The sequence below is a fragment of the Ochotona princeps genome, chromosome 25, assembly GCF_030435755.1.
Source record: "Ochotona princeps isolate mOchPri1 chromosome 25, mOchPri1.hap1, whole genome shotgun sequence".
NCBI classification, from domain to species: domain Eukaryota; kingdom Metazoa; phylum Chordata; class Mammalia; order Lagomorpha; family Ochotonidae; genus Ochotona; species Ochotona princeps.
The window spans coordinates 25,764,419-25,782,712 of record NC_080856.1 but is presented as its reverse complement, the minus strand read 5'-3'; the positions used below and the strand labels follow the sequence as shown (position 1 = coordinate 25,782,712).

The 18,294-nt window shown below is 49.4% G+C and overlaps 1 protein-coding gene across 1 annotated transcript; it reads left to right on the top strand.

Moving 5' to 3' along the window:
* Positions 1-3,579: 3,579 nt before the first annotated feature.
* Positions 3,580-17,316, top strand: ZNF212 (zinc finger protein 212). Its single transcript, XM_012929588.2, has 5 exons — positions 3,580-3,795; positions 9,377-9,766; positions 10,223-10,349; positions 14,462-14,551; positions 15,271-17,316. The coding sequence occupies exons 1-5, from the start codon at positions 3,595-3,597 to the stop codon at positions 16,125-16,127; spliced, it is 1,665 nt and encodes a 554-aa protein (XP_012785042.2). The 5' UTR covers positions 3,580-3,594; the 3' UTR covers positions 16,128-17,316.
* Positions 17,317-18,294: the final 978 nt, after the last annotated feature.

Here is an 18,294-nt window from a genome sequence, read left to right as displayed (position 1 = left end):
AGGTTTAATGATTTGGGAGCAGAAGCCACGAGGGTGCTGAGGGCAGTGGGAACTTCCCAGGTAGGATTTATCAACAGTGCATGAGTTTTTGTAAGCATACATAGAAAACGTTTCTTTAAAAAGATTTTGTTTTTATTGGAAGTGCAGAATGACAGAGAGAAGGAGAGACAGAAAGAGCTTCTGTCTGCTGATTCCCTCTCCAAGTGGCTGTAACAGCCGGAGCTGGGCTGAGCCGAGAGCCAGGACCCTCCTCTGGCTCTCCCACGTGGGTGCAGGGTCCCAAAGCTTTGGCCTATCCTCCACTGCTTTCCTAGGCCACGAGCAGGGAGTTGGATGGAAAGTGGAGCAGTCAGTACATGAATTGGCACCCATATAAGATCCCAACACATACGTCAAGGCAAGGACTAAGCCACTGAGCCATGGCACTGGGGCCAAAATTTTATAATCTAATCATGAGGAAGAAGATCCAACTATTTTTTTTCCTCCTTGGAGTATAAGGAAGAGGAAGAAATTACTGCTGAGATATGGATGCAAAATAATTAAACACATGGCTCTCATCTATCTATCCCCTTTACCCTCAAGCAGCTAATTCCCAGAGGGTTAGTGACTGAGGAGAGAGCACCAATGATGTCTCCAGTTGCCTGGATTCTATCGTCTGTGTTACACTGCAGCACATGCCTCTCCCCCAACCCCAGCCTGCACCCCGAATCTCCCTCATCCTTAGCACAGGCTCTGGAAGAGAGTCGTGTGGTGCTTCCACCAACGACCAACGACCATGGCTCCAGGATGCTGGCATTCGTGCCGTGCTGCTTACATGGCCTTGGTCGGGTTTAGAACATACCAGAAAGGCACTGCAGGGGCTACAATGTGATGGAAACTGGAGAAAAACCCACCGGAAATGGAAGCGCAACCATGGCAACAGTGTTGGCTGGTGGGGGGGGCAGTTTCGTGTAAGGAGTGAGAGCTCACGATCCTCCAAGGATCTGATGGAACTTCACACAGGAGCCAGGGGCTGAGGAATAAGTTGAATGGAGCAAAGGAAGAGGACCGTGTGGCCTGGGGGTGAGCAAGGGAGGGAAATGACCTGCAGGTATAACGCAGTAGACTTGGGTGGCCCAAGCTGAGTGGATGGGAAGAAGTTGTAGGTGATACAGTCGGATGGTGAGGCTGAGCTAGGCTGTGAGCAGGGAGGAGGGGGAATATTCAATGCAGTGTGGCCCCACGGGACTGCTTAAAAGCTGAGAGCATACACCTCGATTCTGGGGTGAGGAAGGAGGTGGATCAAACTCTAAGAAGGCAGATTGGAGCCAGACAGCACTGAAAGCAAACCAACAGGTAAACAGTTATAGCCAAAGATCTAGGCAGCGAAGTAGGCCCTGTGAGATCTGGTTCCTGGGTACCGGGCATTGGAGATGAATGACAAAATGGGAGGACACTTAGGACCAGGCATTGTGGCATAGCACGTTAAGCTGCTACTTGCAATAAAGTTCCTGTTGGAGTCCTGGCTACTCCTCTTCAGGTGCAGCTCCCTATTGGTGTGCCCAGGAAGACAGTGAATGCTGTCCCACGTGCTTGGCCTCTTGCCACCCACATGGGTGACCAGGATAGAGTTCCTGGCTCCTGACCTTAACCTGGCCAGCGTGGTGAGTGAACCAAATGAATGGGCGATCTCTCATTCTCTGTCTGTCATTCTTCCTTTCAGATAATAAATTTTAAGAAGAAAGATATGCATGGGATGCCTGTGGCCCATATGGGAAGTGCTTGGCTTCTTGTCTCAGCTCTGTTTCCAATTCTAGCATCCGGGTATTACATACTCCAGGAGCTGGCAGGTAATGGCCCAAGTACTTAGGTCCATGCTACCCATGTGGGACATCTGGATTGAGTTTCAGGCTTCTGGGTTTGGCCTGGCCTAGCTCTGGATATTACAGGCAGTTGGGGAGAAAGCCCACGGAGGGAATCTCTCTCTCTTTGCTTTTCAGATAAATTTTTTAAAATTTTAAGTTCATGGAAGATGGGATTAAAATATGTTTACTAACAACAACACACTATTCCTAAGAGGACTTCTATACTAGTTTTTCAACAATTAGTAAAACTTTGAATAGATTTTACGCTAAAACAATCAAAATTCAAAATGGGAGAAAGGATAATAAGTAAAAACAAACAAACAATAAACCTTGTCACCCAATCGTCCAAGGCACTTGGGTGGCGGCATCCAGGTTGTCAATGGCTCAATATTAAGTCTTAAAAACACGAAGTATGTATTTTACGAAAAAATATGTATGATGTCAAAGATACTTTGCAGCACAAGACCACTTATTCTTTGTTATTTTAAAAATATTTATTTTTGAAAGGTTTTACAGAGAGAGAAAGAAAGAGAAACAGTGAAAGACGTCTTCCATGCACCGGTTCACTCCCCAAATGAGTGCAACAGCCTGGAGCTGACCTGAGCTGATCCAAAGCCCAGAGCCAGGAACTTCTTCTGGGTCTCCAGCAAAGGCAGGATCTGTGCAGCAGCATGCGTGTGACGGAGCCAGTCATGTGGCAACGATTTTCTGTTGGTGTGAAGGGTTTAGTCCCCAGAAGCAGCACTTTGTGTCTACCACTTGAAATGAAGCTCATGGCCTGTGTTTATGTAGACACTATGTTATAAATTAACAAGTGCAGGGCTCAGCATGAGTAGTGACTGAATCCTTGCCTTGTCAGTGCTGGGATCCCATATGCACGCCAGTCCCGGCCTTTGTTGCCACTTGGGGAGTGAATCAATCGATGGAAGATTTTTCTCTCTGTCTCTCCTTCTCTCTGTAAATCTGCCTTTCCAATAAAAACAAATAAATCTTGGGGGGAAAAAAATCATAGCTGTACTGGATTTTTTCCCCCCCAAAATTTGCTTATTTAAAACACAAAGCGTGAGAGAGAGAATGAGAGAAAGAATCTTCCATCCACTGTTTTTTTTTTTTTCCAGATGGCTGCAACAGCTAGGTCTGCTCCAGGCTGAAGCCAGGAGCCAGGAGCCCCATCTGTGTTTCCCATGCAGGTGTCAGGACCAGCTTCTGCTGCCTTCCCAGGTGCATTAGAGAAGCTGCATTGAAATCTGAGTAGCAGGGACTCAAACTTGCACTTGCATACTGTCCTGGTATTGGGTTTAAAGTACATAGTGCTTAATGGCTATGTATTCATGCATTCCAAACCAAAACTCCAAGCACACAACGTAACATGTATCATGAGGACTAAAGAAAGTATTTGAAATAAGTGTTATCTTGTACTTTCAAAGACACGTGTTTACTATGATTGACTACAATGAACTGGTTTGGGTACTTGACCTTGCACAAACTCACATAGCAGGTGAATTTTTGGGATAGAACCACTTGCCATCTAATACCGCGTATTTTTTTCCCAAGACACGCTAAGTCTGAATTTTTATACTTTTTAAAAATGCCACCAAAAATACTTATCAGAGTGCTAAGCACATTCAAGCCACAATAAGGGCCCCGAGGTTTGTCCTAATTTCGGACCTTGTTTTTGACTTTGTGGGACTCCAGGCTTGTTGTCTTTCGTTGCACGCTGCTTTTCACCCTCCGGCCGCACGGGGCCGCGATGGTAATCCGGGGCGGCGCAAACAAGCGGGGGAAACGCTTCTTGGCTCCCAGAATGCACCTTGTATCAACACCGCGGTTGAGGCGGCTTCCCGAAGCGTCCCTGGCTGTCTGGCTGAGCGGCGCGGCGTCTGAGGGCTTTCGCGTGGGACTCGGGGTTCGCGAGGCGACTGGAGCCATGGCGGAGTCGGCCCCTGCTCGGGTAAGCGGCCCCTAGCCGGGGAGGGAGGACGCGTTCGGGATGGCGGAATGCTCATCCAGGGCGGGCCTTCGTGGTGGGGACTCGGTGTGGGGCTGGGTTGTAAGGGGCTTTGGGGATCCTGCGCCGCGCGCCCTCGGGAGGAGTGTGTGTGTGTAGCAGTGTGTGTGTGTGTAGGTGTGTGTGTGGGGGGGTGCCCAGGACTCGCTGCCTTCTTGCCTGTGGCTCTGCTGGGTCCACGGCTGCAGGTAGAGGTCCCTTTGGGCCAGGTGCCAAGTGCAGTGTGTGTGGAGTCAGCCAGCTGCGCTCCCCCTCCGCGTTGGCCTCGTCCCCCTGCTCAGCCCCAGGACACTGGCAGCCAGCTCTCAGCCGACCAGCGAGGGGATGCAAGCCCCTGGCTTAGCGTCTGCCCTGCCTGGATGATGTCACGGGCTTCTCCTGGCTTCCCCTCTCATCTGGAAGACTAACAGAGCGGTGCTTGAGAATACAGGGAAGGGCAGGTGGAATTGCCTTGTAGCCATGTAGCATTTCTTGCTACAGAAATACTTTGAAATGCACGTGAGGTCTTTGTGACAATGCTGGGTAGTGAGAACTTGGCCGTGAGGGGCGTGAACTCCAGGGATTGTGATCGGAGGGAGTGGGTAGGAAGGGACACTGGAAAGACCTAGAGGACACTGTGTTTGCTTTCCAGCAATTTGCCAGTTAAGTTGGGAAGACAAGGCATAGAGGTTGGCAGCCTTTCCCACACCTGGCTCCTTTAAACTCAGCCAACGAGTTGGGTTTTCCTTGAGACCAGGTTAATACCAGAGTGGGGCAGGAGTACTTGTTAGAGGAATTTTCCACGGCTACCTCCACATGTATGTCAGCAAACCCTCTAAGAGGACGCCTTAAAGAGTCGCCCCAGTCTGCTGGTGCATTCACAGCAAGCAGCGCTCCTCCCCCCAGATGCAGGAGAGAAGGAAAAAAACAGAAATATTTTTCCCACCCACCTTCCTCCAGGCCTCCACCTCGCCAACCTAAGCGGAGGCATATACGCGCATGCATCGCTCTCAACTAGGAAAACAATATTTAAAAATAAAATAAAAAACACAGAACTAAGTGAGCACTGGCGAATTGCTCGCTCCTCGCCCGCCCCCCAAATTCACCCAACTCTGTGGATAACCTGTGCTTTTGTCATGGTGGAATTTTTAAAAAAGATTTTATTCATTTTTATTGCAAAGTCGGATATATAGAGAGAGGAGGAGAGCCAGAGAGGAAGATCTTCCATCCGATGATTCACTCCCCAAGTGCCTCAATGGCCGATGTTGAGCTGATGGGAAGTCAGGAGCTTCCTCCAGGTCTCCCACTCGGATGCAGGGTCCCAAGGCTTTGGGCCATCCTCGACTGCTTTCCCAGGCCACAAGCAGGGAGCTGGATGGGAAGTGAATCAGCTGGGACATGAACCAGCACCATTATGGAACCCCAGCGCTTGAAGCGGGAGGAATTGGCCAATGGAGCCTTTGCCCCAGGCCCTGTGATTTTTTCTGAAAGCAAATAATTGAGATGTAGAGAGATTGTGAGCCCATCTGATGGTTTATTCCTCTCATGTCCACACTGATCAGGCCTGGGTCAGGCTGAGCTGGGAGCCTGAACTCAATCTAGATGCTCCACCTGGGAGACAGGGACTGAGTCACGTTTACCGTCACCTAGTGCCTTCTCGAAAGCTGGACGTGGGAGCCAGTGCTGGCAGATAAGCCCAGGAAGTGTGCTGTGAGCTCTGCGCCTCTTTAAATAGACTGTTGTTGTTAGGCGTCATTCTCCCAGTGGGCATTCTCCCAGTGGGCATTCTCCCAGTGGGCATTCAGGTCCTGCTCATTGAACAGGGCTGCAAAGGTGGGTGCCCACATGCAAACAAGTGAAATCCCCGCAGAAATGTTCTGGATGAACCCAAAAACTGTGACAGGGAACTTAGGCGGCATTCTGAAGTCAGCTTTGAGGAGATTGGCTGAACAATCATTCATCTTTGGTGTTTATAGCCAAAGATGTAAGACTAAAGAATTTGTTATTTTGAAAATGTAGTAAAAGCATAAAAAAGCGCAATGGTGGGCCTGGCACGGTGGCCTAGTGGCTAAAGTCCTTGCCTTGAATGCACTGCGATCCCATGTGGGCACTGGTTCTAATCCTGGTGGCTCCACTTCCCATCCAGCTCCCTGCTTGTGGCCTGGAAAGGCAGTCGAGGATGGCCCAAAGCCTTGGGATCCTGCACCCATGTGGGAGACCTGGAGGAGGTTCCTGGCTCTTGGCTGTGGATCAGTGCAGACCGGCCATTTCGTTCACTGGGGAGTGAATCGTCGAACGGAAGATCTTCCTCTCTGTCTCTCCTCCGACTTTGCAATAAAAATAAATAAATCTTAAAAAAAGCAATGGTGAAAAATGAAATTCCAAACAGTTTAGAGTCACATAAAGCACTTTTATGATTATTTTTAAACTGAGTGATGGCAATGTGAACTGCTGTCCCACCGTACATGTTATGTATCGTGTAAGTATTCCTTTTTGAACTGTTCCGTGCGGTGGTGCAGTTGTGCAGTAGGCTAATCCTCCACCCTATGGGTGCTAGTTTGTGTTCCGGCGGCTTCACTTCTCATCCAGCTTTCTGCTCATGGCCTGCAAAAGCAGAGGAGGATGGCCCAAGTCCCTGAGACCCTGTACCCATTGGGAGACCCACAACAGGCTACTGCCTCCCAGGTTCACATCAGCTCAGCTGTGGCTGTTGAGGCCGTTTGGGGAGTGAACCAGCGAATGTAAAACCTGCCTCGCTGTCTTTCCTCTCTCTAGAAAATTTGCCTTTCAAATAATAAATTTTTTAAAACTATTCCGTATTACAAAGTAATAATATCCCACGAAAGTAGTGCTCTAAGCGGCCCACAGCCACAATAACAACAACAAGGATGCGCGCTGCCAGTCTAAACGTCCTTTGAAGAGCACTCCCAGGAGAAGCAAGCCTGACCACTGTGCCATCTGATCACCGATCAGACCTGATGGGGAGCGGAGACCCTGCTTGGTCCTGATTGTGATGCTTTGGAATGTAGCCAGTGAAATCAGCAGCATCTAAACTGAGTCCAGCTGCCTAATTCTAAATATATGCTTCTTTTCCATAAAAAGAAAAGTCATAGTAAATATAATCTCCTCTCCTTGATCCAGTGTCCCTTTAGAGTACTATTTGTTTCGTATTTTGCTGAAATAGATGGTATGTTGGTGACAGGAACCTAGTTGACTGGTGCCTCCTGGAGTGTAAGAAAGAAGCTGCAGGGCCAGTGTCATGGCTTAATTGGTTAATCCTCCACCTGCAAGCACTGGGATCCAAAGGAGCACTGGTTTGTGTCCCAGCTGCTCCACTTCCCATCCAGCTCCCTGCTTGTGGCCTGGGAGGGCAGAGGAAGGCCCAAAGCCTTGGGACCCTGCACTCAAGTGGGAGACCTGGAGGAAGTTCCTGGCTCCTGATTTCGGATCGCCTCAGCTCTGGCTGTTGCTGTCACTTGGGGAGTGAATCATCAGACAGAAATTCTTCCTCTCTGTCTTTCTTCCTCTCTGTGTATCTGAATTTACAATAAAAATAAATAAACCTAAGGGAAAAAAAAAAAGCCAGGAGCTTCTTCTGGGCCTCCCACATGAGTGCAGAGTCCCAAGGCTTTGGGTCATCCTCTACTGCTTTCCCAGGCCACAAGCAGGGAGCTTGATGGGAAGTGCAGCAGTCGGGACTCCAGCCGCCACCCGTATGGAATGCTGGAGCCACAGGCAGAGGAGTACGTTGCTGTGTGACCCTACAATATTGTCACCTGTGTTCTAACCCTCTCAGTTAAATGAATTTACTGAGTGGAATACCTCAAGGAGATTTGCTTCAAACTCTAAGTGTCGTTTCTTTCTGTCTTGTTTCATGTTGTCCATGTGTGTCTGAGACTGTCATGCTGTCACAGTTTTTTCTGGGATACTTCCTCTCAGCATCTCCATCTCAGGTCCTGCTGTAGAGGTAGCCTTGAATACAGTGTGTGTCATGTGAAGGAATGTGGCATGTTGGAGGCTTGGGGACTGAAGTGAACACGTGGTGGGGCAATGAGAATTGGAGGGTAGCCTCGGAAAGTCAGCCGCATTGTTAATTTTAGTAATTTTGAGATTTAACTGCACTGTTTGCTGCAGAGCGTAAAAATGTGGAATAGAAGGAAAATGCTTTTAGGTTTAACAAAATCATTGTAGTAAGTGTTTATTAAGGATTTGCTATGTGCTGTTGCCTGTACTGGCCGCTAGGATGCACAGGAGAATCAGTTAGGTTTTGTAGGTAGGTGTTGTAAGAAAGTTTGTCTTTCTTGTCTGGGGCCCTGGAAAGGTGTTTATTTCTTTAAGATTTTATTTAGTTTTATTACAAAGTCAGATATACAGAGAGGAGGAGAGACAGAGAGGAAGATCTTCCATCCGATGCTTCACTCCCCAAGTGGCTGCAATGGACAGAGCTGAGCCAATCCAAAGCCAGGAGCCAAGAGCTCCGTCCAGGTCTCCCACGTGGGTGCAGGGTCCCAAGGCTTTGGGCCGTCCTCGACTGCTTTCCCAGGCTACAAGCAGGGAGCTGGATGGGAATGGTGCCAGTGGGACACGAACTGGTGCCTATATGGGATCCCGGCATGTGCAAGGCAAGGACTTTTGCCGCTAGGCTATTGTACCAGGCCTGGAGGAAAGATTTTTAACAGTGGTGACATGATTATCAGTGAAGCCTGATTGCAAAGTACATCATCTTATTTATCATGTAGCCCAAAATATCAGACAAACTGGTTTAAAGACATGAACGCTGACACAGGAAAATCTCATAAAATATGCCAAGAGTGAAACACAGGTCATGAAATATGTAAACATCTCATTACAAAGATACACATGTCTCAGATGATGAATAATCTGAATGTTCTGAGTTGATCCATTCGTCACACCATCCCATGTAGCTAGACAGTTATTATCTGTGAATTAAATTAGACCTGTGTTAAAGTGAGCAATATGAGGACCTTGTGACAGCTTAATGTCTAAATCTTTGCCTTGCAACCACAGAGATCCCGTATGGGCGCTGGTTCGTGTCCTGGTTGCTCCACTTCCTATCCAGCTGCCTGCTGTGGCCTGGGAAAGCAATCGAGGACGGCCCAAGGCCTTGGGACCCTGCACCCGATGGGAGACCAGAAGAGGCTCCAGTCTTGTGGCTTTGAATCTGCTCAGCTCCAGCGATTGCAGCCATGTGGGGAGCGAACCAGCAGATGGGAAGATCTTGCTGTATCTCCTTCTCTGTAGATCTGACTTTGCAGTAAAAATAATAAAATATTTTTTTCATAAAGATAATAAAATCTTTTTTTATAAATATTTATTTATTTTTATTGGAAAGTCAGATCTGCAGAGAGAAGGAGTTACAGAAAATTTTTTCCAGACCCAGTTCTCTGGTGTGCTGGTTAGTACCATGGCCCAGCCTAACATTAGCCGTCCCCTGTTCTGACTCTAACTGGTAGGTTGGGACACTGCTTTCTTTACTTGATGTTTGGAAATGACCTTTTCCGACGCCCCGTGCCTGATCTTTCAGCACAGGAGAAAACGACGCTCCACTCCTTTAACTTCTGCCACGTCTCCTTCACAAGCCACGGAGAAAAATTCCTATTTCCAGACCACAGAGGTCTCACTCTGGACAGTAGTTGCTGCTCTCCAGGCTGTTGAGAAGCAGCTGGAGTCCCAGGCGGCCCGGCTGCAGAGCCTGGAGGGACGTGCTGGGACGGCTGAGAAGAAGTTGGCCGACTATGAGAAGACGGCCGTGGAGTTCGGCAACCAGCTGGAGGGCAAGTGGGCCGTGCTGGGCACGCTGCTGCAGGAGTACGGGCTGCTGCAGCGGCGCCTGGAGAATGTGGAGAACCTGCTGCGCAACAGGAACTTCTGGGTCCTGCGGCTGCCCCCGGACAGCAAGGGGGAGGCCCCCAAGGTAGCCTCATTCACTCTTTTTTTTTTTTAAAAGGTTTATTTATTTTTATTGGAAAGTCAGATATACAGAGAGGAGGAGAGACAGTGAGGAAGATCTTCCTTCTGATGATTCACTCCTGAAGTGACCGCAACGCCTGGAGCTGAGCCAATCCGAAGCCAGGAGCCCGGAGCTCTTCCGGGTCTCCCATGCGGGTGCAGGGTCCCAAGGCTTTGTGCAGTCCTTGACTGGTTTCCCAGGCCACAAGCAGAGAGCTGGATGGAAAGTGGTGCCACCGGGATTAGAACCAGCACCCATATGGGATCCCAGGCATGCAAGGCGAGGACCTTAACCACTTTGCTATTGCGCCAGGCCCCTCATTAACTCTTAAAGTCAGGCAAGAATGGGGATGGGAACCCTCAGGTTCTTCCCTCCTGGCTGTGAGTCATCATGCTCATTGCATGCCAATTGTGATTTCAGGTGTCCAGATCGCTTGAGAATGATGGTGTCTGTTTCACTGAGCAGGAGTGGGAGAATCTGGAGGACTGGCAGAAGGAGCTCTACAGAAATGTGATGCAGAGCAACTATGAGACACTGGTCTCCCTGAGTGAGTAGCAGCCTTCCCCAGAGCCCCTTCTTAGATATTCTGGTGGCCTGTGCCTGCGGGGGCCATGGGCAGCTGCACGTCTGCTCTCCTTCCACTTACAGAGAACTCTGGAAAGGCCTCTGCTTTGCTCCTTTGTGCTTTTCCCTCTGTGTCACAGTCAGTCCTGGAGAGTATTTACTATTAGATAAGATATCATCGTACATGGTGGTATCATATTGCTAGGGCTCTTTCTGCTTTTAAGATTGACTTATTTATTGTTGAGGGCAGATTACAGAAGGAGAGACAGAGAAATCTTCCATACACTGGTTCATTCCCCAGATGTCTGCAACGGCTGGAGCTGAGCCCATCCAAAGCTGGGAGCCAGGAGCCAGGAGCCAGGAGCCAGGAGCCTCTTCCAGGTCTCCCAGGCAGGTGCAGGGGCCCAAGGCCTTGGCTGGATCAGAGTGAGGGGGCAGGCAGTAGCAAATGGGCCAGAGAGGTGAGTGTGGACCTTGGTTATTTCCTTGTCAATCCCAGTAGCTGTTACCTTGTTGTAGTGCCCTTGCAAGCATGAAATTAGATTACTTAAGGAAAGCATTGGCCTCAGCCAATGTGGTGGTGATGTTTAGGGGTGACAAGAAGGGCTCTGTAGTCGGGCTAACTTCACCACCAGTGTCCTTAATGATGGAGCAGTGGTGACTTCATCATCAGAATTCATCAAAATTTACCTTTTTTTTTTTAGATTTATTTATTTATTTTTATTGGAAAGCCAAATATACAGAGATTAGGAGAGACAGAGAGGAAGATCTTTCATCTGCTGATTTACTGCATCAGTGGCCACAACAGGCTTTGGGCCTTCCTCTGCCCCAGGCCACAAGCAGGGAGCTGGATGGGACGTGGAGCTGCCAGGACACAAACTGGCGTTCATCTGGTGAGGATTTAGCTACTGTGTTACTGTGCCTGACCCAGGATTTCTTTGTTTCTTTCTTTTTTTTTTTTTTAATAGAATAGTGGCCTGTCCTTCCCTCCTAGTTCACAGACATCTGTTGGGCTAACCTGGCCCAGCCTCAATGCAAGGCACACTAGAAGACAGTACACAGTCCTTAGGAGAGTGACAAAGTTTTGTTATTTTTTTTTTTTAAAGATTTATTTTATTTTTATTGCAAAGTCAAATATACAGAGAGGAGGAGAGACAGAGAGGAAGACCTTCATCTGATGATTCACTCCCCAAGTGTCCACAACGGCAGGTGCTGTGCTGATCCGAAGCCAGGAGCCAGGAACCTCCTCCAGGTCTCCCACACGGGTGCAGGATCCCAAGGCTTTGGGCTGTCCTCAACTGCTTTCCCAGGCCACAAGCAGGGAGCTGGATGGGAAGTGGAGCCGCCAGGATTAGAAGTGGATCCCGGTGCATTCAAGGCAAGGACTTTAGCCTCTAGGCCCCGGCGCCGGGCCCGAGAGTGGCAAAGTTTACCAGGATTTCTTGTTATTTTTTGATGATGTTTACATGATTGACCAGGGTGAGACCATGGTTTATAAATCTGCCCCACCCCCATTCCTCCTATACCTGGGCAAAGGGGGAAATTTAGGAAAGTTGTACCCAGCCTCCCCGCCACCCCAGTACCCGGGGATGGGGAACAGCTACCCGATGCCATCCTTGGGTTTTCAATGTAGAGCTTTTTCCGAGGTTTCTGCTCAAATAGTTTTGATAGTTCTAAAATGCTGTTGATCTAGCTGATCCAAGGATCAGGAAATTCTTCCAAGGTCCATCTGTTGACATAGTCCATCCCAGAGTCCCCATTCATCCTGATATTTGCTGTCAAATATAAAAAAACTTGGCTGGCATGGCTGACCAATTTATTCTGCTCTCCTTCCTCTGCTGTGGTACCCGATGTCCTTTGTATGCCCCTAGTGGGCTGCTGTATCTTCCATGTGCGTCTGGGTGGGATGTCAACTGCTCTGTCTTAGCCGCGAAGGAGGTCCAGTTATGACACATACACTCCATGGTCAGACCACAGGTCCTGCGATTCTCTGAATGACTGCAGTTCTGAGTCCAGCAGTTCAACTGGGCCAGCCTGACTTAGTTTACCTCCTGTCATGACAGGAGCAATGACCTTGCCCAACTGGCCCACACCCATTCTGATTCTTTTTTTTTTCTTTTAAGGATTCATTTTATTTTTTATTGGAAAGTCAGATATACAGAGGAAGATCCTTCATCCAGAGATCATTCCCCAAGCAGCTGTAACAGCCAGAGCTGTGCTGATCTGAAGCCAGGAGCCCGGAGACTCTTCTGGGTCTCCCACACGGATGCAGGGTCCCAAGGCTTTGGGCCTTCCTTGACTGCTTTCCCAGGCCAGAAGTAGGGAGCTGGATGGGAAGTGGAGCTGTCAGGATTAGAACCAGCACTCATATGGGATCCCAGCATGTGCAAGGCGAGGACTTGAGCCACTAGCCTACTGCGCTAGGTCCCCATTCTGGTTCTTACTGCTGTGTGTTACAGCCAGGCACCCGTGGTTCAATCCCAGATATAGCTCTTGTATGGTTCAGTGGGAGCCGAGATCTAGCCCAGCACATTTTACACCTACTCTGGCTCTCATGAGCACCATTGTGTGCTAGAGTCTAGCCCCAGTCTGACTTACCCCAGACCCACTCCAAATCCGTTTTGAGAAATACTACAGTCATGTCCAGCCCAGAATTCCACCCCCTATTCTGGCTCTTGCACTCATCAGTGGGAACCACAACCCAGTTGAGGTGTCTGCTTAGGTCCCCGGCCCCAGACCTTGTGTGTGCCAGTGGTTGCTCTGACCCAGTTCAGCATAGCCCATCCCCTCTCTTGGCCTTTGCAATTGAATGCTGCAGCCTGAGCTGTCCCAGCCAGTTCCCCAGTCCCAACTCTTGGTGGTCCTGCCCAGTCTGCTCCCATCCCTGACTCATGCAAACCAGTAGGTGTGAAAGCCTAGTCCCGCATGCACTTTAGTGTGGCTCCTGCATATGCCAGAGAGCTAAGGTTGGTCTGGCTCTGCTCAGTCCACCCGCTTCCAAAACCAACCTATACTCTTGCCAATAGGTGGAGCTACCCTGCCCGGCCTAACGCCCAGACTTGAATCACATGTTCACCAGTGGGAGCTGTGGCCTACCAGGGAAGTTTCCCAGGTTTCCACCAGACACACTCCCAAACTTAGAGCTCACATGTGGCAGCAGGTACTAGGCCCTCACCCAGCATAGTCTGCCCTGTCTGTCCTGGCCTTTGTATGAGCTAGTGAAGTGTTGTGGTCTGGCCCACCCTACAGTCTGTTCTTGGGTGCACCTACTTGTGCTGCAGCCTGGACCAACCCAGCCTGTTCCCAACCCCAGTACCCAAGAGTTCCTTGTTCAGCCTGTCACTACCTCCAGCTCTTAAGCAAGCCACTGGAGTGGGGCCACACATTGCCCACAGAATCTGCCCCCTGACCTGGTTCTCTGCATGCTGGTTAGTGTCATTGCCTAGCCTCACATTACCCATCCCCTGTTCAACTCTCACTGGCTAATACTGTAATCTAGCCCCCAGCCCTGTCTTTAGTGTTTTCTTGTGGGTGGTGGTTGACTGTGATCCATAGAAGTCCTTCAGCTTCTGCCGCACCCCCATACCTCTTGGTCTCAGCCCTCTCTTCTTACCTGCAAGTACATTGGCTTTGTCGATGGAAGTCCCTCAGAAGTCATTCCTCGCCTGCAACATATTCCCTCAGGAGTTTTCCCTCCCACATATCCCTGTACTCACCTCTCTGATCAATCCATGCACCATGGACATGCGGAGATCCCCAGGCTCTCTCCACCTGCCCAGATGCGAAGCCCTAGGTCACCATATGCCCCTGCCGGCATCACTACCCAGGCCCTCATGGGTGTGGACCCACATGGTGGCTGATCACTGTGCAGCGTGGGCTCAGAGCCAGGCCTTTTGTGCCCCACAAGCAGCCAGCCTCCCACAGCAGCTCTACCAGAATTTTCTCATTGTGGAAGGGGCAAGAATGATAGCCTTTGGACCTTGGGAAGTTTTAGTTATCTACTCCTTACCATTGATCATCTTGTTCATTGGCAGTTGACCAGTGTGGATGAGCTTTTGTTCTCTCCTGGCCTCACCATGTCTATTTCCAATGCAGAGGTCCTTGGCCAGCCAGAGGAAGAAGCAGAGTTGGGTGGTGAGATGTTGGGTGACTTGGAGAAAGAAGGCCGTGATGGTGCCCATCCAGGTGAGTAGCTGCAGCTCACTCTGTTCCTTTCCCACCCCCACTCCACAGCTCCCTGTAGCCTTAGTCAGCTTTCCCACAGCTGACCTGCCAAACACCTGCTGTGGACAGGGGCTGGCATCTGCTGGCATTGTCACTGTTTCTATGTCTGTCTTAACCCTGCCACTCTGGGGTCCTTGAGACTAGTGTTCCTATCACCCTGCATGTGCTGAAGAGGAGACTGTGGTAGACTGGTCAAAACTGCTGGAGGAAAGGCAACAGGAAGTGTTTGTAAGCAGTTCCGTTGGGGAGTATTACAGGAAAAACAGAGCTCAGTATGTGAAATTTTAAGCTATGATTTAGCTTGTTTTCTTTTAGTCATTCATGTTTGTTATTTTTGCACTATTTTTTCTTACTCATACGTTTAACGCATTAGCACTATTTCTAAACGAATGTAATTGTTATGGTATGTTTTGCTATTCTTCACACAGATTAAATACAAATTTGTAGACAAGTCTGGAGAGCCATCATCTAACAGTCTGTAAGAGTGATCTACTCAGGCATCCAGTCAACTTGTCTGCTTACACATCATGTAGGTTATTAGTCCTATGCTCTTGCAGATTGTCCTGGTTCGCTTACCCCTGGGTTGCTTTGGTTTGCACTTTTCTGAAATTCACAGGTGTTTGCTTGGTAATAAAGGTACTAGCCTATGATCTTTTTGTTGCTCTTGTTTTGTTTTGCAGACGGGGTCATGGTCAGACAGGAGCTGCAATACCAACCGGAACACTCTGCAGACCTTCCGGGAGAGTTCGCAGACATCACTGAAGATCAGGCTTTCCTGAACCCACCCCAGGCTGAATTCTGGGACAGTCAGAGTGCGTCTGTCTTCTTGGAATCAGGCCCTGGAGACTCTAATCTAGAGGAGCCTGTGTGTAGTAGAGACCCCAGCAGTGGCCAAATTCTGGGCTGCCCCCCAAAGCAGAAATCCCATAGGCAGGTGCAACCAGGTAAGGAGTGTGGGCAAGGCCTGAAGCTAAAAAGAGACACTTCTGGCTCCTATCAGTGTTCAGAGTGTGAGATCAGCTTCCGCTACAAGCAGCAGCTGGCTTCGCATCTGCGGAGCCACTCGGGGTGGGAGTCTTACACAGCGGCAGAGCCAACCGAGAGTCTTCGGCCCAAGCCACGGCTGAAACCCCCAAGCAAGAAAGCAAAGCTGCATCAGTGTGATGTATGTCTGAGGAGCTTCAGCTGTAAGGTGAGCCTGGTGACCCATCAGCGCTACCACCTGCAGGAGGGGCCCAGTGCTGGCCAGTGCATCCAGGAACGGTTCTCACCCAACAGCCTGGTTGCCCTGCCTGGCCACATCCCTTGGAGGAAAAGCCGGAGTTCCCTCATCTGTGGCTACTGTGGCAAGAGCTTCAGCCATCCCTCTGACCTGGTGCGGCACCAGCGCATCCACACAGGGGAGCGGCCCTACCGCTGCACCGAGTGTGAGAAGAGCTTTGTCCAGAAGCAGCACCTCCTGCAACACCAGAAGATCCACCAGCGGGAGCGGGGCGGGCTGGCCTTGGAGCCTGGAAAGCCCAATGGCCTGCTTTAAGGATGCCAGCCCCTCACCCGTCTCGGGGGCGGAGGGGGGGTGGCATTAAACCCCCTGAAAAGACACTGCAGAATCCAAGCCTGACTGCTTCCCAAGGGGAGTTGTTTCTGATTTGCCTTCCCTAGCCAAGTACCCGGCTAAGCCCAGATGTATTGGTGAGAACCAAGCAGAAAAGGAGTCCAATGCCAGGCCTCCCCCTGCTCTCTTGACCCTGTTGCTGGGCTCGCTGGTTCTTTGGGCTCCTCAGATTGATGGTTTTCTGTTCCAGGCCATTACTCATGGGCTGGCGTTGGTGTTTTGGCCCCACAGGTATCTAGTTCTAGGGCCTGTCCCAGCATTTCTTGTCTTCCGCAAGGTTGAGTCAGCGTACAAGAATGAGCAGATGTGGGGACATGTTCTGGGAAGCATTACTCTCCATTTCCTCCGTTTTTATAGCCTTTTTGTTAAGGACAAGTAGAAGAAATAATTTAAGTGAATGGCCTACCTTATTCTGAAGGTCCTTTTTTGGAATTAGATTTTAGTTGATATATATATATATATATATATCCCAATACTTGTTAAATTTCAAGAGTTGTAAAGGTTGTTCCTAACATGGGGACTGAGCCTGCCCTCTGGGAGGGAATAGTTTATGGGGCTCTTTGAGCCCACTCTCACTTACTTAGGCCAGAGACTAGGGGACACAGTGCTGGGCTCCCTCTTCGCAGGGTGCTTGGTGCTGTTCAAAGGGGTAAATTTCTTTAAAGGACTGAGAGGAGGAGAGTAACATGGGCCAGCCCAGGGTGCTTGCTGAGAGTGAGGAGCCTGTGAAGGAGCTGAAGGGCCCAGTCTGGTTCTGGTAAGTTTCCAAGTCTCGTGGTTCCCTCCTGTGCTTCCTGTCCCAATCCAGTTCTCTTGTGGTTCTGCAGCCTCCTGCAGTAGAAGACTACTTTGTTGCTTAAGTTTGTTCAGCTTGTATCAGTGTTTTGTTGTTTTTTAATGTATTTGTTCTTATTAAATTTACTCAGATGACATTTGCCACATCTGGTCAGGGATTGACTGTGTCGTGATGGAGAGAGATCACACAGATGCTTGTCTGAGGAGCGTTTCCTGCTCCACTGTTGGGGAGGGGTGAGAAGGGCTTGTAGATCATTTCTGAGTGTCCCCCTTGGGTGATTTGCAGTTGCCTAGAATAAAAGTTAGTACTAACAGAAAAAAAAAAAAAAGGCTGTGTTTCTCTGTCTTCTGGGGTTGGGGAGGCGTACTGTTCTCTGTCTTCTGGGGTTGGGGAGGCATACTGTGCTAGGTGCCTTACCTGGAGCAGGCATAGAGAGGAGTGAGCCTGATTTGCACTGTTAGCAGTAAGAACAAGAGGAGAAGGATTAGAATTTCCAGAGGATTCTTTCTATGGTGGTGTTTAGGAGGTAAAGAAGGCAGATTAAAATATGGCTGATAGATGTGACAAGCATTTAGACTGGTGGTTGCAACACCCCTGTCTTCATCAGAACCCTGGATTTGGTAGCCTGCCTCTGACTCCTGATTGTAACTTTCTGCTGTGTACACATTAGAAGCAGCTGCGTTGGGCCAAGTTGTAGGCAAGTTCCTGAGACCCAGGGAGGAGACCCGGATGGAGTTCCTGGCTCCATGTTTCAACCCCAGCTCAGTCCTGGTTATTACAGGCATTTGGGGAAGAGCCAGTGGTTGGGTTGGTAGTATTGCTTCCCCATCCCTTCTGTCTCCACCTTTCCCCTTTTGCTCTTACCCAAAGGTATGGTGGCTGTACAAGGGAGTACTGGACAGCTGCTGTTGTGAGTTGGAGACATTTGAAGCCAAAGGTCAGCCTTAATCGGAGTAGAAAGTTCACAGAAGTCTGTGACAGTACCATTCATGTAAATTGAAGAGCATATCCACCACATCACTGTTGCCTGTGGGGACTGAGAAGGGTATGGTGATTAAAAAGAACAAAATAGATAAAAGGGAATTGTTGTAAGGTATGGAAAATGGAACATGGCGGGCAAGTTTTGCAGGGAGACACTGAAGTGTGTAACTTCATTCTAAGTAGGAAACCCCTGCAGTGGCTTCCCTAAATTCTGTCTGCAGTCTCTTCCTACTTCCATGCTTTTATATGACAGGTATCCTTGCCAATCCTTGGTTATATTCATATCTGCCAATTGTTGAGCACTGTGATGCA

Excerpts from the sequence above, each read along its gene's own strand:
- ZNF212 (XM_012929588.2), top strand. The coding sequence starts at position 3,595 with ATGGTAATCCGGGGCGGCGCAAACAAGCGGGGGAAACGCTTCTTGGCT. Across the intron at positions 3,796-9,376 it reads CGGAGTCGGCCCCTGCTCGG|CACAGGAGAAAACGACGCTC; the intron begins GTAAGCGGCCCC and ends CTGATCTTTCAG. Across the intron at positions 10,350-14,461 it reads TGAGACACTGGTCTCCCTGA|AGGTCCTTGGCCAGCCAGAG; the intron begins GTGAGTAGCAGC and ends TTTCCAATGCAG.